Genomic DNA, 14389 nt, shown 5'->3' on the forward strand with positions numbered 1-14389 from the left:
TGCCTTCATCTCTCTGATTCTGGTACATATTGTTTTGTTTCAAGCAGATGGATCGTACAAAGCATGGAACCTCAAGGCATTTCAGACACACTACTGTGTTTCTAGAGTATGAATAGGGATTAAACAAGAACATGTTAAAAATGTGATCAGATATTGAAGCCTATGCTATCTCCGATTCAGTAGTTAATGCTTGCCAATCCTTTTTACACCTCCCCTGAAAAGAAGCACCTGTGACATTGCAGACCTTTCCTAAGAACACCCAAGGCTATTTCTCCATGGCCTAAAAGGCTATGATAAGCCTTTCCCTGCTCCCTCCTCTCATGCAGCCCCCCAGAATTGCATTAGTAGAAGGCTAATGGATATATTTCCTTCACAAAATTTTGACTGGAATAACTTATACAAAGTCTCACCGGATCACTTTTGTAAAAGACTAAGGAGGTACGAGTTAAAATAAACCAGCGCCGCTTCCATGATTTCCACCCCAATCCTGCAAAATCGTAGCATAAATGTTCAGACCTAGTTATGCAGCCAGCATCAGACGTTTAATTTGTACAATGAAAAACCAATCTGGTGACCAATTGTCCTGAAGTCCAACCACCAAGTTTCAAATCATCAACCTCGTCATAATTATCCCTACCCATATCTTCAAACCATGCCTAGATTGCATAACAGGAAACCTTGTCCACTTTGTCCAGAGCCAATCCCTGTTATAAATCTAAAGAACAAGCTAAGTACATCAAACCCCATAGCCTCTAGCTGCTGTGAATGACCTGCCAACTCTCTGGAGAAAAGCTTAATGCAAGCACAAAAGAGACTACATCTCCTGACCAAAGGGCTGTTCTTCAACTTTATCTTGCTGGCTGTACAGATTGCCAGATAACCAGAAAAGAAGCTAAAGATAAGCACAAAAAAGACTAAAGCTCAAGTGACCTGAGAGCTCTTCTTCATTTTGGCCTTGCTGGTTGCACAGATTGCCCATGTCGACATTATCATGTGGCGACACAGGACTTCTAAACAGACCTGAGGAAGATCATCCAAAGATGACATGCCTATTTAGCCAAGCATTGCTTGTGGAGCAGCGAATTTTTGTTGGTGCAGTTTAATTCAAAGCAACTTAATTTTTTCATGTCATATTTATGTACATTTGCCGAAGATGGCTCAAAATCTTGGTGATCTGTTTGGAGTCCTTGCTCAAGAGAATAAGTTAGATGGCACGCACTATTCTCTTCGGAGCTTTATGATTAAGAATCTTTTAGTTTAAAAAGGACTCTGGGATTTTGTGATGATGTTTGTAGCTCCTCCTCTGCAACAAAGAGCTGGTCGAGGTGCTGGCTGTGGCGGACAGCAAGCCCCAAGTGGCCAAGCACGTGCTCACCTGACACCAGTGACCAGATCAAAGAAGATGGGAAGCCCAAGATGCACAGGCCTTATCTTTGCAAAATTGCACTTTCAGTGAAGAGGTTCATGATACCTCATATCAGGTCTTGTCGGACTTACAAAAATATACCTTTGTAAGACCAGAATATATCCAATCATACAAATTCAGATTTTGTTATTCTAAATACAATGAAAATAAAAGTAAAAAAGGAAAAATAGGAAAAATGAGCTAACAAAAATTTTATGAAAATCAAAAGGAACACATACCCAGGAAGCAAAGCAATGCTTATGTCGTCATCATCAGTAAGTATTAGTAGCCATATTGGGTTTCTGAAGACCCGTGGAGTCTCTTGGGCAATCCTAGTGCTTACTCAAATACATTAATTAAACAAAAGGGAAAGATAACAAGAAATAAAGAAGAAAGGAAGAAGGTGACTAAGAAAAAATAAACAAAGAAATCAAGAAACAAAGGAGAAAAAAATAAAATAAAATAAAAGTCGGCTGCCATGTCAGCAGGTCGGGTACCCGGCAGTGGTCGGTGGACTTGGAGAGCTCTAGTCGGTGCAGCAGCAGGACTCGGCCCTGCTGGTCGGTCTATTTGGGGCCAAAGGGGGCCTATAAAAGGCAGCCCCTTGGCCCTTATTCCTGATCCCACACTCAGGCATTCCAGCCTTCCGTCCAGTAGTGGCTAGACCTCCCCGCAGCAGACCAGCAGGGTAGCCTCAGCCTCTACAAGGATCTCTAGTGAGGATTCACCTCCTCCTCTCAGTATCTAGTCGAGGACAGTTTTGCAGTGAGGGTTTCAGCCCCTTCATACAGTTGTATTCAGCTCTTTGGGCATTCATTATTTGTGTGAACATGCTTTGTGGAGTGTGATTTGATCAGCAGTAGCACTGTGCGATATCTTTGGGCAATCCATTTATCTGCCGCTGCGTATTAGGTGAAAGGTTGGCTCAGTAAGCAAGTCTCTCTATTATTTCTAACAATTGCTGGCCACCTGTGATCCCATTCCTGGACTGCCAGGGGAAGGCACATTCTGACAGAATCGTGTCACTGAGGCCTATATACACCACAACTGCACAAGAATCGTGCAAGGCGACAGGTCCAATTCTCTTGTTGGAATATAGTGGTCGCCTCCCTACTTGTGAGCTCCCACATGAGGCCACAGGGATGGATGACATACAGCTTACGCTGGGATGACTAGGAATGGATGAGGGCTGCCATGTGGGCAGCATATTCAGATCCTTCTTGTATTGTTTTTACGGCAGCCACAGGGCCACCCTTGTCAGCATTAGGGCTGGCTGTCAGCCCACATTTAGGGCAGGCTGTGGGGCCGGAAACAGGCCAGCCATGAGCCCATATATGGGGCCAAAGGGCTGGACAGAGACCAGCACAAGCAGCAGCAAACCATTTTTAGGCTCAGACTGGTCAGCAAGCAGAGTCGACAGGGCCTGTTGATCTGCCACGTGGCAGGCTGACAGGCTGATCAGGTCAGACCTGGGGTCAGTTGGCCCTGGCCTGTGGCATTTACAGACTGGCCACGTCAACCAGTCCTGGGGCACTTCAGCCCCTATAAAAGGGCCCCCCCCCCCCCTTTTTTTTTTTTGGGGGGGGGGGGGGGGGGGGGGGGGGGCGCACTGGGCGTTATGCAGTTCATTCTGCCAGCAGTCAATCGGACAGTTTTTGGTCCTTCCAAGGGCACACTCTTGGGCCGTAGGTCTTGATACAGATTTTGGCATGAGTTCTAGTTGGATTCCTGCTTCAATTTAAGTGTTCATTTGGTTGTACATCTGTGTTGTATCTTCCAGATCTGAAGTGTTTTTATCTACATTAGTTTGATGTGACGTGTGATCTCAACATCTTTTTCCCCTGCATGGGAGTTGGCTACAGCAAGCAACTCTCTGCTCTCACATCTGTATGCCAATGGTATGAGAGATTGCCCAGTAGATGTTTGAATTGTTGCCTACAGCTCCACTGATGCCATTTACGGCCAGTTGTTTAAGGAAAAAAATTATACAACTTAATGACCAAATCTTTCCTAACATAGAATCACGTTTGTAAATTTAACGTGTTACATCACAAACAACTTCGTTACAGAATGTTGGATATAAAAAGCCCTAGTAGTACCTTCCTTCGATAATAGTTTCAAAAATGCTTCAAAATCCACCAGACTTACCTTTTGAAGAGATAAACAATGGCCCGCTCTTGAAGACCTGCAGCACGATATCTCACTTAGCACAAAAAAATGATAAATTTCTTACACCACCTGCAATTTCCAGTCTTTACACAGTATAAGCCAGAACACGGGTAAACATCAATTCGTCTGGACGTCTTTTGTAAACCTAACTTCCTTATCCATTGCTGAGCAAGTCCATATAAGGCCTATCTAGCAAGAGTCTTCCAACTTCTCCGAACAGTTTGCCCCATAAATTTTACTTGGTCTTGATGGCTGAGGGAAGTCTGCCCTGAGAATCTTGGATGCATCGCTAGGTACGTCAACGTTGCAAAGTTTTGACACTGTAGAGCTCCATCCACTCCCAAAAAGGAAGGACAAGACACGTTAAACAACAAAGGGCAACGTTGTTGACTTTCAGTGCAACAGTTGGTTCATGTTTCTGAATAGCCGGCCAAAACATATCGGGTGTCTCTGGCTCCATCAAATGTACAAATAGGAAAATCTAGCAAGACAACGGATGCAAGAAAGCGACAACAGACGTGGCAGAAGCACAAGTCAAACGTAGAGTTGTTCTCCGTATTAGATTATGTAAAGTACTCACCAGATTATTTCCTCGGCCTCTTGAACTTTCGTGTGGAGTTTGAGGAGTTGACATGATCTCGCTCGGCTTCTCGTACTATTGCCTTACGAAAGCCCCTTTCTCCCAGATAATTGCTCTCCCTACACTACAATTTCGCACGGTACTCCGACCTGGAATCCGCTGCCTATCGTTGCCCCTATCTATCTCGTCCTTTCGCTTGCGACATGTATGGCTGCTTCCTGTCGGCACTGGTGAAGCTGAAATCTTCACAAAAAAAAGAGAACTGCAAACGGCGCTGTCAGGCGAAACCTCTTCTTTTGGAACCGTACAAACGCACGGCTTCAATGCTGATTTACAAGTCGCACCTTCTGGTTCGTCGCCAAGCATTCTTACCCGAGAAGCAGATTACTGCATCGTCGGCATTGCATGCATCGAAGAGCAGCGTTCCAAGAAGAAAGTCTCGATTTCAAAGGAGCTGCATAGAGCAGCAATGAGCAGTGTTTCGAATTGGTATGAATGCACGTTGGACCGTGACTTGTCGCTTGGTCTCGTAAGGTTGAAAAGTGTGATGAAGTAAGGATCCCAAGCAAGAAAATGGCAAGCATGCACGATGCGAGCTCCGGAGCAGCTGAGAGTGGAATCGGGGAAAATAGAAGTTGGAGACAGGAAGAAAGCAATGAGAGCAGTGGGGAAGCAGAAAGTAATTACACTGGCAATTGCAGGATGCGGAAAAGGGAAGCTGAAGCAAGGGCAGAGAGAGAAGGGAGGGTGGGAAGAAAACTGGGCAACTAGTGATGGAGAAAGCTTGGCAGACAAGGATGGAGAAAGGAGGAGGCAAATAATGAAGCCGACGAAGCTGCAGAGGCGGGAGCGAGCTGGCGATGGAGGGGAGGGCAAGGAAGCGACAGGGGGGAATTCACCTTTTAAGCTGCGGATGCAGGCAAGGACGAAGGTGCTACTGCTGTTGTCTTGAGCTAAATGTCGGGAAGTGGAAGTGACGCCATAGACGAAGGTGGAAAGCGTGAAGAGCGATGTTGAAGGCAGGAGGGGAGGAGGCGAACTTGGTGCTGCTGTCTGCTGCTGCTATTGCTGCTGCTGGTGATGATGAAGCTGTTGATTGTGGAGCTCATCATTGGGGAGGAGCAGAGGAAGCCATAGCCGGAGGCTCTGAGGGAGGAAATGCAAGAATCGCCATAGCCAAAAAGCTTCAGAGCTTCTAACCTTTCTTCTGTACAACTCAAAAAGAAGAAGAAAAAACAATGGCAAGGTTTTCATAACGAATTGTCTTTACACCCAGCCCCCTAAATTAAGTCACCCCTACGCTCGAACGTGCCCCCCCCCCCCCTACTACAGCCTGTAGCCTGTCCCCCCCCCTCCTTTGTCAACCCCTGACCCCTCCACGTCACCCTCCACGTCCCCCTCCCCATCCTCGTCACCATCCCTCCCCCTCCCTCCACGTCACCCTCCCTTCCCCCTCCTCCTTCCACGTCACCCTCCCTCCTCCACGTCACCCGCCCGCCCCGCCCTTTTCTTTTATTATCTTTTTGCCCCTGGCCACTTCCTGTCGCATCACTTGAGTCCTTTATTATTGCTATTTATCTATTTTAGTCCTTTATTGCTATTTATCTATTTTAGTCCTTTATTATTCGTTTATCAAGCCTCTCCGTGGGCCTTTTTGGTCAAAAGCCTTTTTGCCTTCCCGTGAAGACTTTTGGAATTTTGTGACCTTTACAAGAACACGAGAATTTAGATCTATTGCCCTCATGTCCCTTACCCACATAAATGCTCCAGAGTCTAGGCCTTCCACCTTGCCCACATCAGCCCCAACCCCAGGGGCACCCCTACACGTCCCACTGCATTGCTCGTGCACAAGTGCCCCTTGTGCACAACCAAACGCCTCACATGGTTTGCCAGACTCTTGCAGGGCTGCATACTGCAACTCTTGCAGGACTGCACACCACAATGGATGTGCAATCACATTTGGCACATCACTTCCATTGCCAACCTATATGATACCTACAATTGTACATACTATTCCAACCAAAAGAGTTTGCCACATTCAATGCACAATTCTATCAAAAGTTGAACAATATTATCCTCTTAGCGATTGAGTTCTTTTTTTTAATTGCAAGAAATTCAAGTGAAAAAACAATGCATCGCTACAATGGTGATTCCAATCAAGCTTCCATCATGGGACCAAGCCGTTCCTCACTTAGCCAAACTATCACATTTCTAAATCCAAAGTCACACCGTTGAGCCATGACCCTCTCAATCATCCATGGATCCCTTAACATTATGGAATCATTAGGTTTCGAGGTTGGATGCCCAACAACCAAAACCCATTGTGTACCCTACCTACCCTGCCAAGGCCTCAATAAGCCTTGGCTAATATTATGAGGTCTCATTGTGGATTTATCAAATTGGAATGGGACTCTCCTCAGACACCAAAGTGATCATTTGCTCCAATTGCAAACATCCAGGTTATGCATAATAGTAATCAATGTTTAACATAGTTGCAAATTGACTTAGTGCCCTTGAAGTTGCAAAAAAACAATTTGTATGCTAGTTCCATATGCCAAAACTTACACAACCTATCCAACTTTCATAATGGTGATGCTCACCTACCATATGAAACATGACTGTGTCCTTTCTTTCTAAACAAAGAAGCATTTTCTTTTAGAGCAAGCCAACCTCTTTCAAAAGTACATCCCAACCCATTTTCATTAGAGCAACCAAAATCTTTTCTTACTATTTGCCATATAGATAGTGTCTGTTAGTGTTAGATCTTGAATTGGCTATGTGAAAAACTAAAAACTAAAACCAAGGAGTGTGAGAGGCTGTGTGCATTCATGAGAGAGCCAAATATAAGAATGAGATCAATGGCGAAGATGTACAAAACTGTGGATAAAAAGGACATTAATTATGACCCATAATATGTTTCTACAAGTCATCATGATGAATTTGTATAATAGATGAGCGATGCAATGAGGGGGCAGATTCATGGTTTGGTAGGGTCTTAAATCACCTACCCCTCATTGAGAAACATATGAGTCCCTTATACTCCACAATGAATGGGCTCATCATGACCAGAAGACACCCTTTCTCATGTTTCCATATCTTTCTTCATAAGAGAGAAGGTTCCTCCATAGAGCTTGGGATCCCACTCCGTGTTCTTCTTTGATGCGTGAGGATATTTCTATCATAGAAACTTTACACTGACAAGGATTTAAGAAGAGTTGAAAACTTTTCAAATATCAAGTCATGTTGTTCTAATCTTGAAGAAACTATCGACATCATCTTTTTGGAGCTATGGCAAAGTAAATTATCCTATGAAAATAAAAAGAGAGGCTTCTTGCACTTTCATAGCCATTTGTGGCCTCATCGTTTATGAAGAGTCCCTCTTGAATTTCTAAAGTTTAACAAATCTGCAAAACATGTTACCTTTTTGGTAACTTAAAAGAATAAGTACTCACCTTTCATGGGGTAACCGATAGGAACAAACCCTCAGTCATATATTGTGTTATCCAACAAGGTGGATGGACGTCAATCATGTTATCCCTTCCAAAAGGGTGTATGCACATGCTAATTCTCCAACATAAATAAAAACAATATTCCCATTTTGCATATCCCAAAATATACAATTATAGTTGGAATTTTCCCCTCCTAGTAAGTGGATTCTTTTAATTAAGATACAAATGTTGTACATTTTGTGCCATGTAAGGGCACATGTTTTGCAATATTGAAGAGAGCAAGATTTTTTATGCACTTTTCCATATTACCATTCAATATCTAGGTCTAAGTAAGTATTTCTAGTGCCCCCCTATAGAACTCTTAATCTGTTAGTTTGAAAGAATAGCAATCTCGGTTATAGGTAGATTGTAGAATATATGACAAACTAATCTGAAAGAAGGATAAAGGGCTCAAGCATATGAGAGAAAGGGCTCAAGTATATGAGAAAGGAGCATGCAACTAATACAAAGGAAAAAGAGAGTCGAAGCCCATAAGATCTTAGAAAGGGTTTAAGATGAACATCTAGCAGCAGAAAGGGAAATTGTTTTTATTTGCTCATAGGCTTGCTTTACATAGACTCACCCTTCTTGAAATTTTTGCATTAGATCAACCACTTGGTTAATTTTTCCATGGTTAAATCACCCAATATTACATCATCAATTAACTCACAACCGTGCATGGTCGTTTTGACACATTAAAGTACATCAAGCCCTTATGACAATTTCACTTAACTCAATACAACTTGGACAACCACTCCCCACTCCAAATGAGTAGGGGCTTTATAATATGTTTGGCCTGCCTTTGTCAACGTGATCTAAAACAAAGCATTCCCATCAGTAGGAATTGCCTAAGATTAAAACTCAAAACCTAACAAACTATCACCACCATCAAACTGGTGAATTTAAGTACTATTTTTAGAAACAAAGTGATTGTCTTCATCCTTGAAAGCAAATGATTGCTAAGTGCTATAGCCTCTTGCTAGTGCTCAATTGTCATGCATGTCTTGCCCATAACATTAGGGTTGATCTCATTTCCCCTCTTCAACTCTTAGCCATACCTTTTCTTCCAAACTTCTCTACGCCACTCTTTTGCAATAGGAGCATGTAATGTTGAAAATGATCTTCATCATCTAGTAGTCCATTCACAAATTCATGTCTTCGAGCCTCAATGCTTATCTCATTTCCCTCTTCAAGTCTTTGATATACCTTCTCTTCCAACACTTCTCTATCCTACTCTTTCAAAATAGGAGAATAGTGTTGATTTTTCCCTTTAATTCTAGCTAACTTTAGAGTGTTGCTTGTAGAAAATGCTTGGTTGGTTTGGAATCTCAACTATTTGTAGCAATCGTTGAGTGATGATCTTCATCCATTAGTGAATTAAAAAATTCACAATACTCCAAATCATAACTATACCTTAGTACTATGACTATATCTATGTATATATACTAAAGACTTGCAAGTAGAATGGCTTTTAGTTCATCTTCATCTACTTTCTCACTAAGTCCTTCAAGCTACTTCATGATGGAATGCAGTTGACCTAGATGAGCACCTACATCTTTATTCTTAATCATCTTCAAGCTATAAATTGTTGGGATATTTGTGATCAAGGGCTTGCTCTAAGGTGCACGTGTGCATCTAGTAGCAGCCACATGTTTTTAAGTGTGTGTGTGTGTGTAGTGAAGCACACTTAGTACTATCTAGGACCATGACATAGGTGATGATGCAGTAGAAGGTGCCCTCTTAAGGAGGTGCCAATGATTTAGGAAGTCCGTATGATGTAGAGCGGATTGCCTTTGATGTGGGAGAGGTGCCTATGATCTAGGACACCCTCTCTCCCACTCTATAAATGAGAGGCTTCTCTCTCACAATCATTAGAACACACTTTTGGAATTTTCTTGTGTTCTCAACTCTTGTCGTGATGCATCTCTTCTCTCCCACCAGCATGTGGTATCAGAGCCATACTTTCCTCCTTGAGCCTCCTTGAGCCACGTTATCATCTTCCTCTTCACCCTCCACCTTCTTGTTCCATTGTACCTCTTCTACCGGTTTTTGCTTAAGCTCATTCCCTGCCTCTGAAGCATCATTCCCTAAGCCCTCTTAGCGAAACCTCCACCTTAGTGAGGCGCGCATCTTCACAGGAGGGATTTCTAGAATTCTGCCTCTATTGGTCGCACCGCCAAGAAGACTGCTCGATGTGCCGACTACAAATTCTCTTAATCTGCTTTGAATTTCTCTAATTCCTCTCAGGGACAACTGGTGATGCTATGAGCTAGCTCTAGTCCAAATCTGAGCTCATTTGGTCCAATGAGTGAGAAAAAAATGTGAAAAAACCAAACAAATTTGCAACAGCTTGAGCCGACGACGTGACTTGGCATTGCACAATTCCTTGCTAGGGGGTCCTCTCTAGTAATAGAGCTTCCATTTTGCTGCAAAAGCCTTCTCAAAGTTGTTTCCATTTGGGTGAATTTTGGCCTCTAATTGCTGCTTGTTGTTGTCGGATTCAATTTTTGACAGTTTTGTGGTTTTGAGGGTTGGCCAAGTCAACTAAAACTCGGGGCTTTTTGCTTTGACTTAAAGTTTTCAGTGTATTTACTGTGTTTGATCATTTTCATTCAGCCATAACTCTCTGGAAAGTTGAATGCTTGACTGATATTTCAGTTTGGTATATTTTCAAAGTGTACGTATGCAAAGAAATAGTCATCATCTGAGGGGATTTTTGTTTTAAGAAGTACTGCGTGTAAGGAGTATAGATACTACCCTTGATTCAAGTGGTACGACCTACTCTTAATCAAGTCTGTCTCAAATACTCAAAGAAAGCTCATAGTGCATGGTGATATTTATGGTCCCTTGAGAAATTCATCCTTTAGAGGTTATTCCTTCTTACTCACCTCTATGAAAGACTACACAAAGAACAATGAAAAGAAGAAATTCAAGGCAAATATGGTTGAAGAAAGAACTCCATCAACAAATGAAGAAACAAACTTTGTGATAGAGGAAGATAACGATTGGACCTTCTAAAGTCCAACATCTTTGAACTTTTGTCATCACTTGGCCGTGTAGTCAATTTTGAGGATCTTAGCTTGGAGTAGTACTCCAAAAAGAATGTTATGGTTATGTGTTTTTAGTTCTTATAGCCTTTGTAAATCACCTTTGGTCACCATATGATGTAGGCCATGTGATATGTGTTTGCCTCCATTGTACCTCTTGCAGACATGAGAAACTAGGTCCACACAAAGGTCTAAGATTAATCCTTGTACATGCAAGGGAGATAACCATTTCAGGGGATCTATCCCTTATAAACCTTGACCCTGGGGCACCCTTGCTAGCATGAGATCCTAGCCATAGATTTATCTTTGACCACCATGAGATCGCTTGTGAAACTATGTCACTAGATGTATCCTTGACATAGCATGAGGCAAACCCTTGAGGGGGGGGTTGTGTTCAGATATTTGTGATCAAGGGCTTGCTCTAAGCTGTATGTGTGCATTTAGTAGTAGCAATCACATGTTTGTGTGTGTGTGTGTGTAGTGAAACACACTTAGTACTATCTAGGACCATGACACAGGTGATGATGCAGTAGAAGGTGCCCTCTTAAGGAGGTGCCAATGATTTAGGAAGTTCCCATGATGTAGGGTTGATTGCCTTTGATGTAGGAGAGGTGCCTATGATCTAGGACACCATCTCTCCCACTATATAAATGAGAGGCTTCTCTCTCACAATCATTAGAACATGCTTTTTGATTCTTCTTGTGTTCTCAACTCTTGTCATGATGCATCTCTTCTCTCCCACCACTCCCCAACATAAATTCACGCTTATTAACAACTCCACATGCTTCTTTTTAACATTGTTGTCACTTAGTTTTTTTTCAATATATACTAAGGTTCTAATCACCCATAGATGTTACGTGAGCTTATGATAGCAGATACGTTGACTTCTAGCATAGGGTCCCAAGTCGTATGTTGGTTAGAGTAAGTGTGAGGTATGTACGAGTAAGGAGATGCAAGAGGTGTGATTACAAAAGGGCCAAAGATAATAATTCCAATGGTTCTAGCGATAGGTTGTAGGGTTTATAAATGGGCAAAGGTTTTGGAAGAGTGGGGTTTGAAAAGGGTACGAATGGGGAATGCTTTTCTGTTGCCAACTTGTGGGGCAAAGTTTTATTTTGGACAGTACAATTCCATAATATGCCTTCAAAAAATTCTAGCTCTATGTTGTGACCAGCCCTATATTTTCTAGCTCTATGTTGTGACTAGCCCTATATTTTCTATTTAGCCAATATGGCTAGGGCCCATAGTTGGGTGTACTGAGATTTGGTCTCTTTTACATTTGTTACTATGGCAAAAAACTTTGTTGCTTCACTAGCCATAACATGCAAGGATTTCCTCTCGTGGGATTTCCTCTCGTCTTAGCAAAAAATGGGGTAAGGATTCTCTCCCCTGGAGCACTTTTGCAAGTCTATCTAGATATTTTATAAAGAGTGTTTTGGCTACACCAATCCTATTGGATGTATCGAATATGCTCTCGAGCTGAAGGCATTATAAGCAAAACTTTATCATTGCTCCACACGCACACATTGATCTCCTGGACTACACTTGACTATGCTTTTGGCTCTTGTAACAACTTCTTCAAATCGATTCGATTACTTGTCCTAAGATAACAGGTGCTTTGAGTTGGAAGTATTTGCACCGTGGGCTTTCCAAATTGAATCCTCTTGGCTATTATAATCAAATTGGTCCATCGTTGATCTTGACTTTCTTAGGATGTGGTTGTTTGTTGTAGTAGTAGTTTTCTTTAGCTTGAAGAGGGGTTGGAAGAGGGAAGAACGCTGTGGGGTAGTAAGGATATGAAAGGGGGCCGGGGAGGGAGAGGGGAGCAGTGGGGTTGCGACAAGAGCAAGGGATAGTCGGGGCAAGAAGGGCGGAGGGATATGGGGAAGAGCAATCAAGGGGGTTTGGAAAACGAGGCAGGTGGGGGCAACAAGGACAGAGATGAGGGGCAAAAGAGTAGGGAGAAAAGAAAGATGGCGGAGGGGGTAGGGAGGTAGGAGCCAAAGAACAGAGAGAGAGAGAGAGAGGGAGGAGCCAAAGAATAGAGAGAGAGAGAGAGAGAGAGGGAGGGGCAGGGGAGGGAGGGAGGGACGGATGGAGAGAGAGAGAGAGAGAGAGAGAGAGAGAGAGAGAGAGAAATAAATAAAGATATATTAACGTCCTTAAAGATATATTAAAGTCCTCGGGAGGCCTTGCGGGCCTTTGGGACAAGTGCGAAATACACCAAAAGGGAAAATTTGATACAAGCCACCCATTGTGCCATTGTGTATGGTCAGCCTCTGTATCATGTGTCCTGGTCACCTCCTGCTACTCCCTGATCTTTCGTAGCAGGGTCTCCCTATGCCGGTGCATCTCAAGCAGATAGAGCCCAATGCAAACTTGGTCATGAAAGTGGATCAATCGTGACAGTAGGCCAAACCCACTATCCTGATAGAGATAGTGGCATCACCCCTTGGATCTCGTAGTAGGCTAGGCAGCCATAGAGAAAGTGCTCCTCTGTTTCAATCACTCCTAGTGTGCATAGCATGTAGATCCACTGCTCTCTCCCTATCTCAATCCTCAGCTGATGGGATGAAACCCATATTTTTCCAATGGCGATCCTCAGTACGTGTGAGGCTCTTTTGTCCTTGAGATACTAAAGGTTATATTTTGTGGGGGTTACAGTTAATCCTAAACCAACAAAAATCATTTCATTGCCAGTGCCTACCTCCTCTAGACTTAACTGGTGTTTGAGCTGACCCAATCACGATTGCATGATGTTCCAACCACCGAGCTGGTTTAGGACAATCACATTAAGCCTAAGCCAGCTTGGTTTTGGTGTTTGAGCTGAACCAGCCACATGGTTTCATGATATTCCAACCACTTAAATCCATGCACTAACATTCCACATAGATGTGTCTTCAAAAAGTGATTTCCTTGTAGCTTAGGTGGAGTATTTACGAATCTAGGTAATGTTATTGTGTTCTGATCCATACCATCTACAATAACGCACATGTACTCATTTGGATGAGAAATAGTTTGCTCCTTCCAAAATGCATATTTTAGTCTAGAATGCCGAACCAGTCCATGATGAAATTCTTTTTGTTTGTATGATTCTCTTTGTTTAGGAGACGTTGCACTCTCAAGTGCTCACTTTAGATCATCACAATCATTGCACTTTGATATTTTTTGCCTTTTTAAGATCACGTCCTAATGCCCTAAATGCAAAAAATACGGTTCTTTACACCGGTTGACAATTGAAAGACCACTGTGCGGTACACACTCTTACTGCACAACGGTACCATTACGAAAAACACCGCGTGGTGTCTAGCCATACCAAGCGGTATTAGTTGGCCCGCATGGTCTGTGGTCTATAACGGCATTAATTATTAGGGCATCGATAAGCACCACCGATAACATTCTTGTACCGTGTCGTACATGTCCAATCGGCACGTGTGACATCCTAGATCTCATCCGATTGGGAAGGATATGAAATACTGTATGTTGAGATACCGTGCAGTACAAGAAGGGTACTGGCTGTGCCTATGACAAAATCTATAAAAGGTCCTTACCCCCGCCACTACTACCCTACAAACGTATCGCTTTCCTGCCACAACTCCCGACCTTCAGCTTTTGGTGAGCTCTTAGAGCTTTTAGAGTCAATCAGTCGGGCTAGGTGATGACCCACCTCAGCCGATCGGACTCACCTCGCTTGGCTGAC

The 14389-nt window shown here is 43.0% G+C and overlaps 1 protein-coding gene across 2 annotated transcripts in view; it reads right to left on the reverse strand.

Annotated features, from left to right (window-relative positions):
• LOC147904347 (rho GTPase-activating protein 7-like) overlaps positions 1–5384 on the reverse strand; it is a 72398-nt gene extending 67014 nt beyond the window's left edge. For both annotated transcript variants that reach the window (XR_015542236.1, XM_087386066.1), the window contains exons 1-3: positions 4155–5384; positions 3554–3590; positions 411–487 (exon numbers count right to left, since the gene is read on the reverse strand). Coding sequence is in view for 1 of the 2 variants with exons in the window: in XM_087386066.1 (XP_087242192.1) it covers positions 411–487; positions 3554–3590; positions 4155–4208 (168 nt within the window). In the remaining variant the exon portion in view is untranslated. The remainder of the gene's footprint in view (positions 1–410; positions 488–3553; positions 3591–4154) is intronic.
• Positions 5385–14389: the final 9005 nt, after the last annotated feature.

The sequence above is a fragment of the Dipteris shenzhenensis genome, chromosome 2, assembly GCF_047967505.1.
Source record: "Dipteris shenzhenensis isolate YYH24624 ecotype China chromosome 2, Dip_SZ_1.0, whole genome shotgun sequence".
Taxonomy (NCBI): domain Eukaryota; kingdom Viridiplantae; phylum Streptophyta; class Polypodiopsida; order Gleicheniales; family Dipteridaceae; genus Dipteris; species Dipteris shenzhenensis.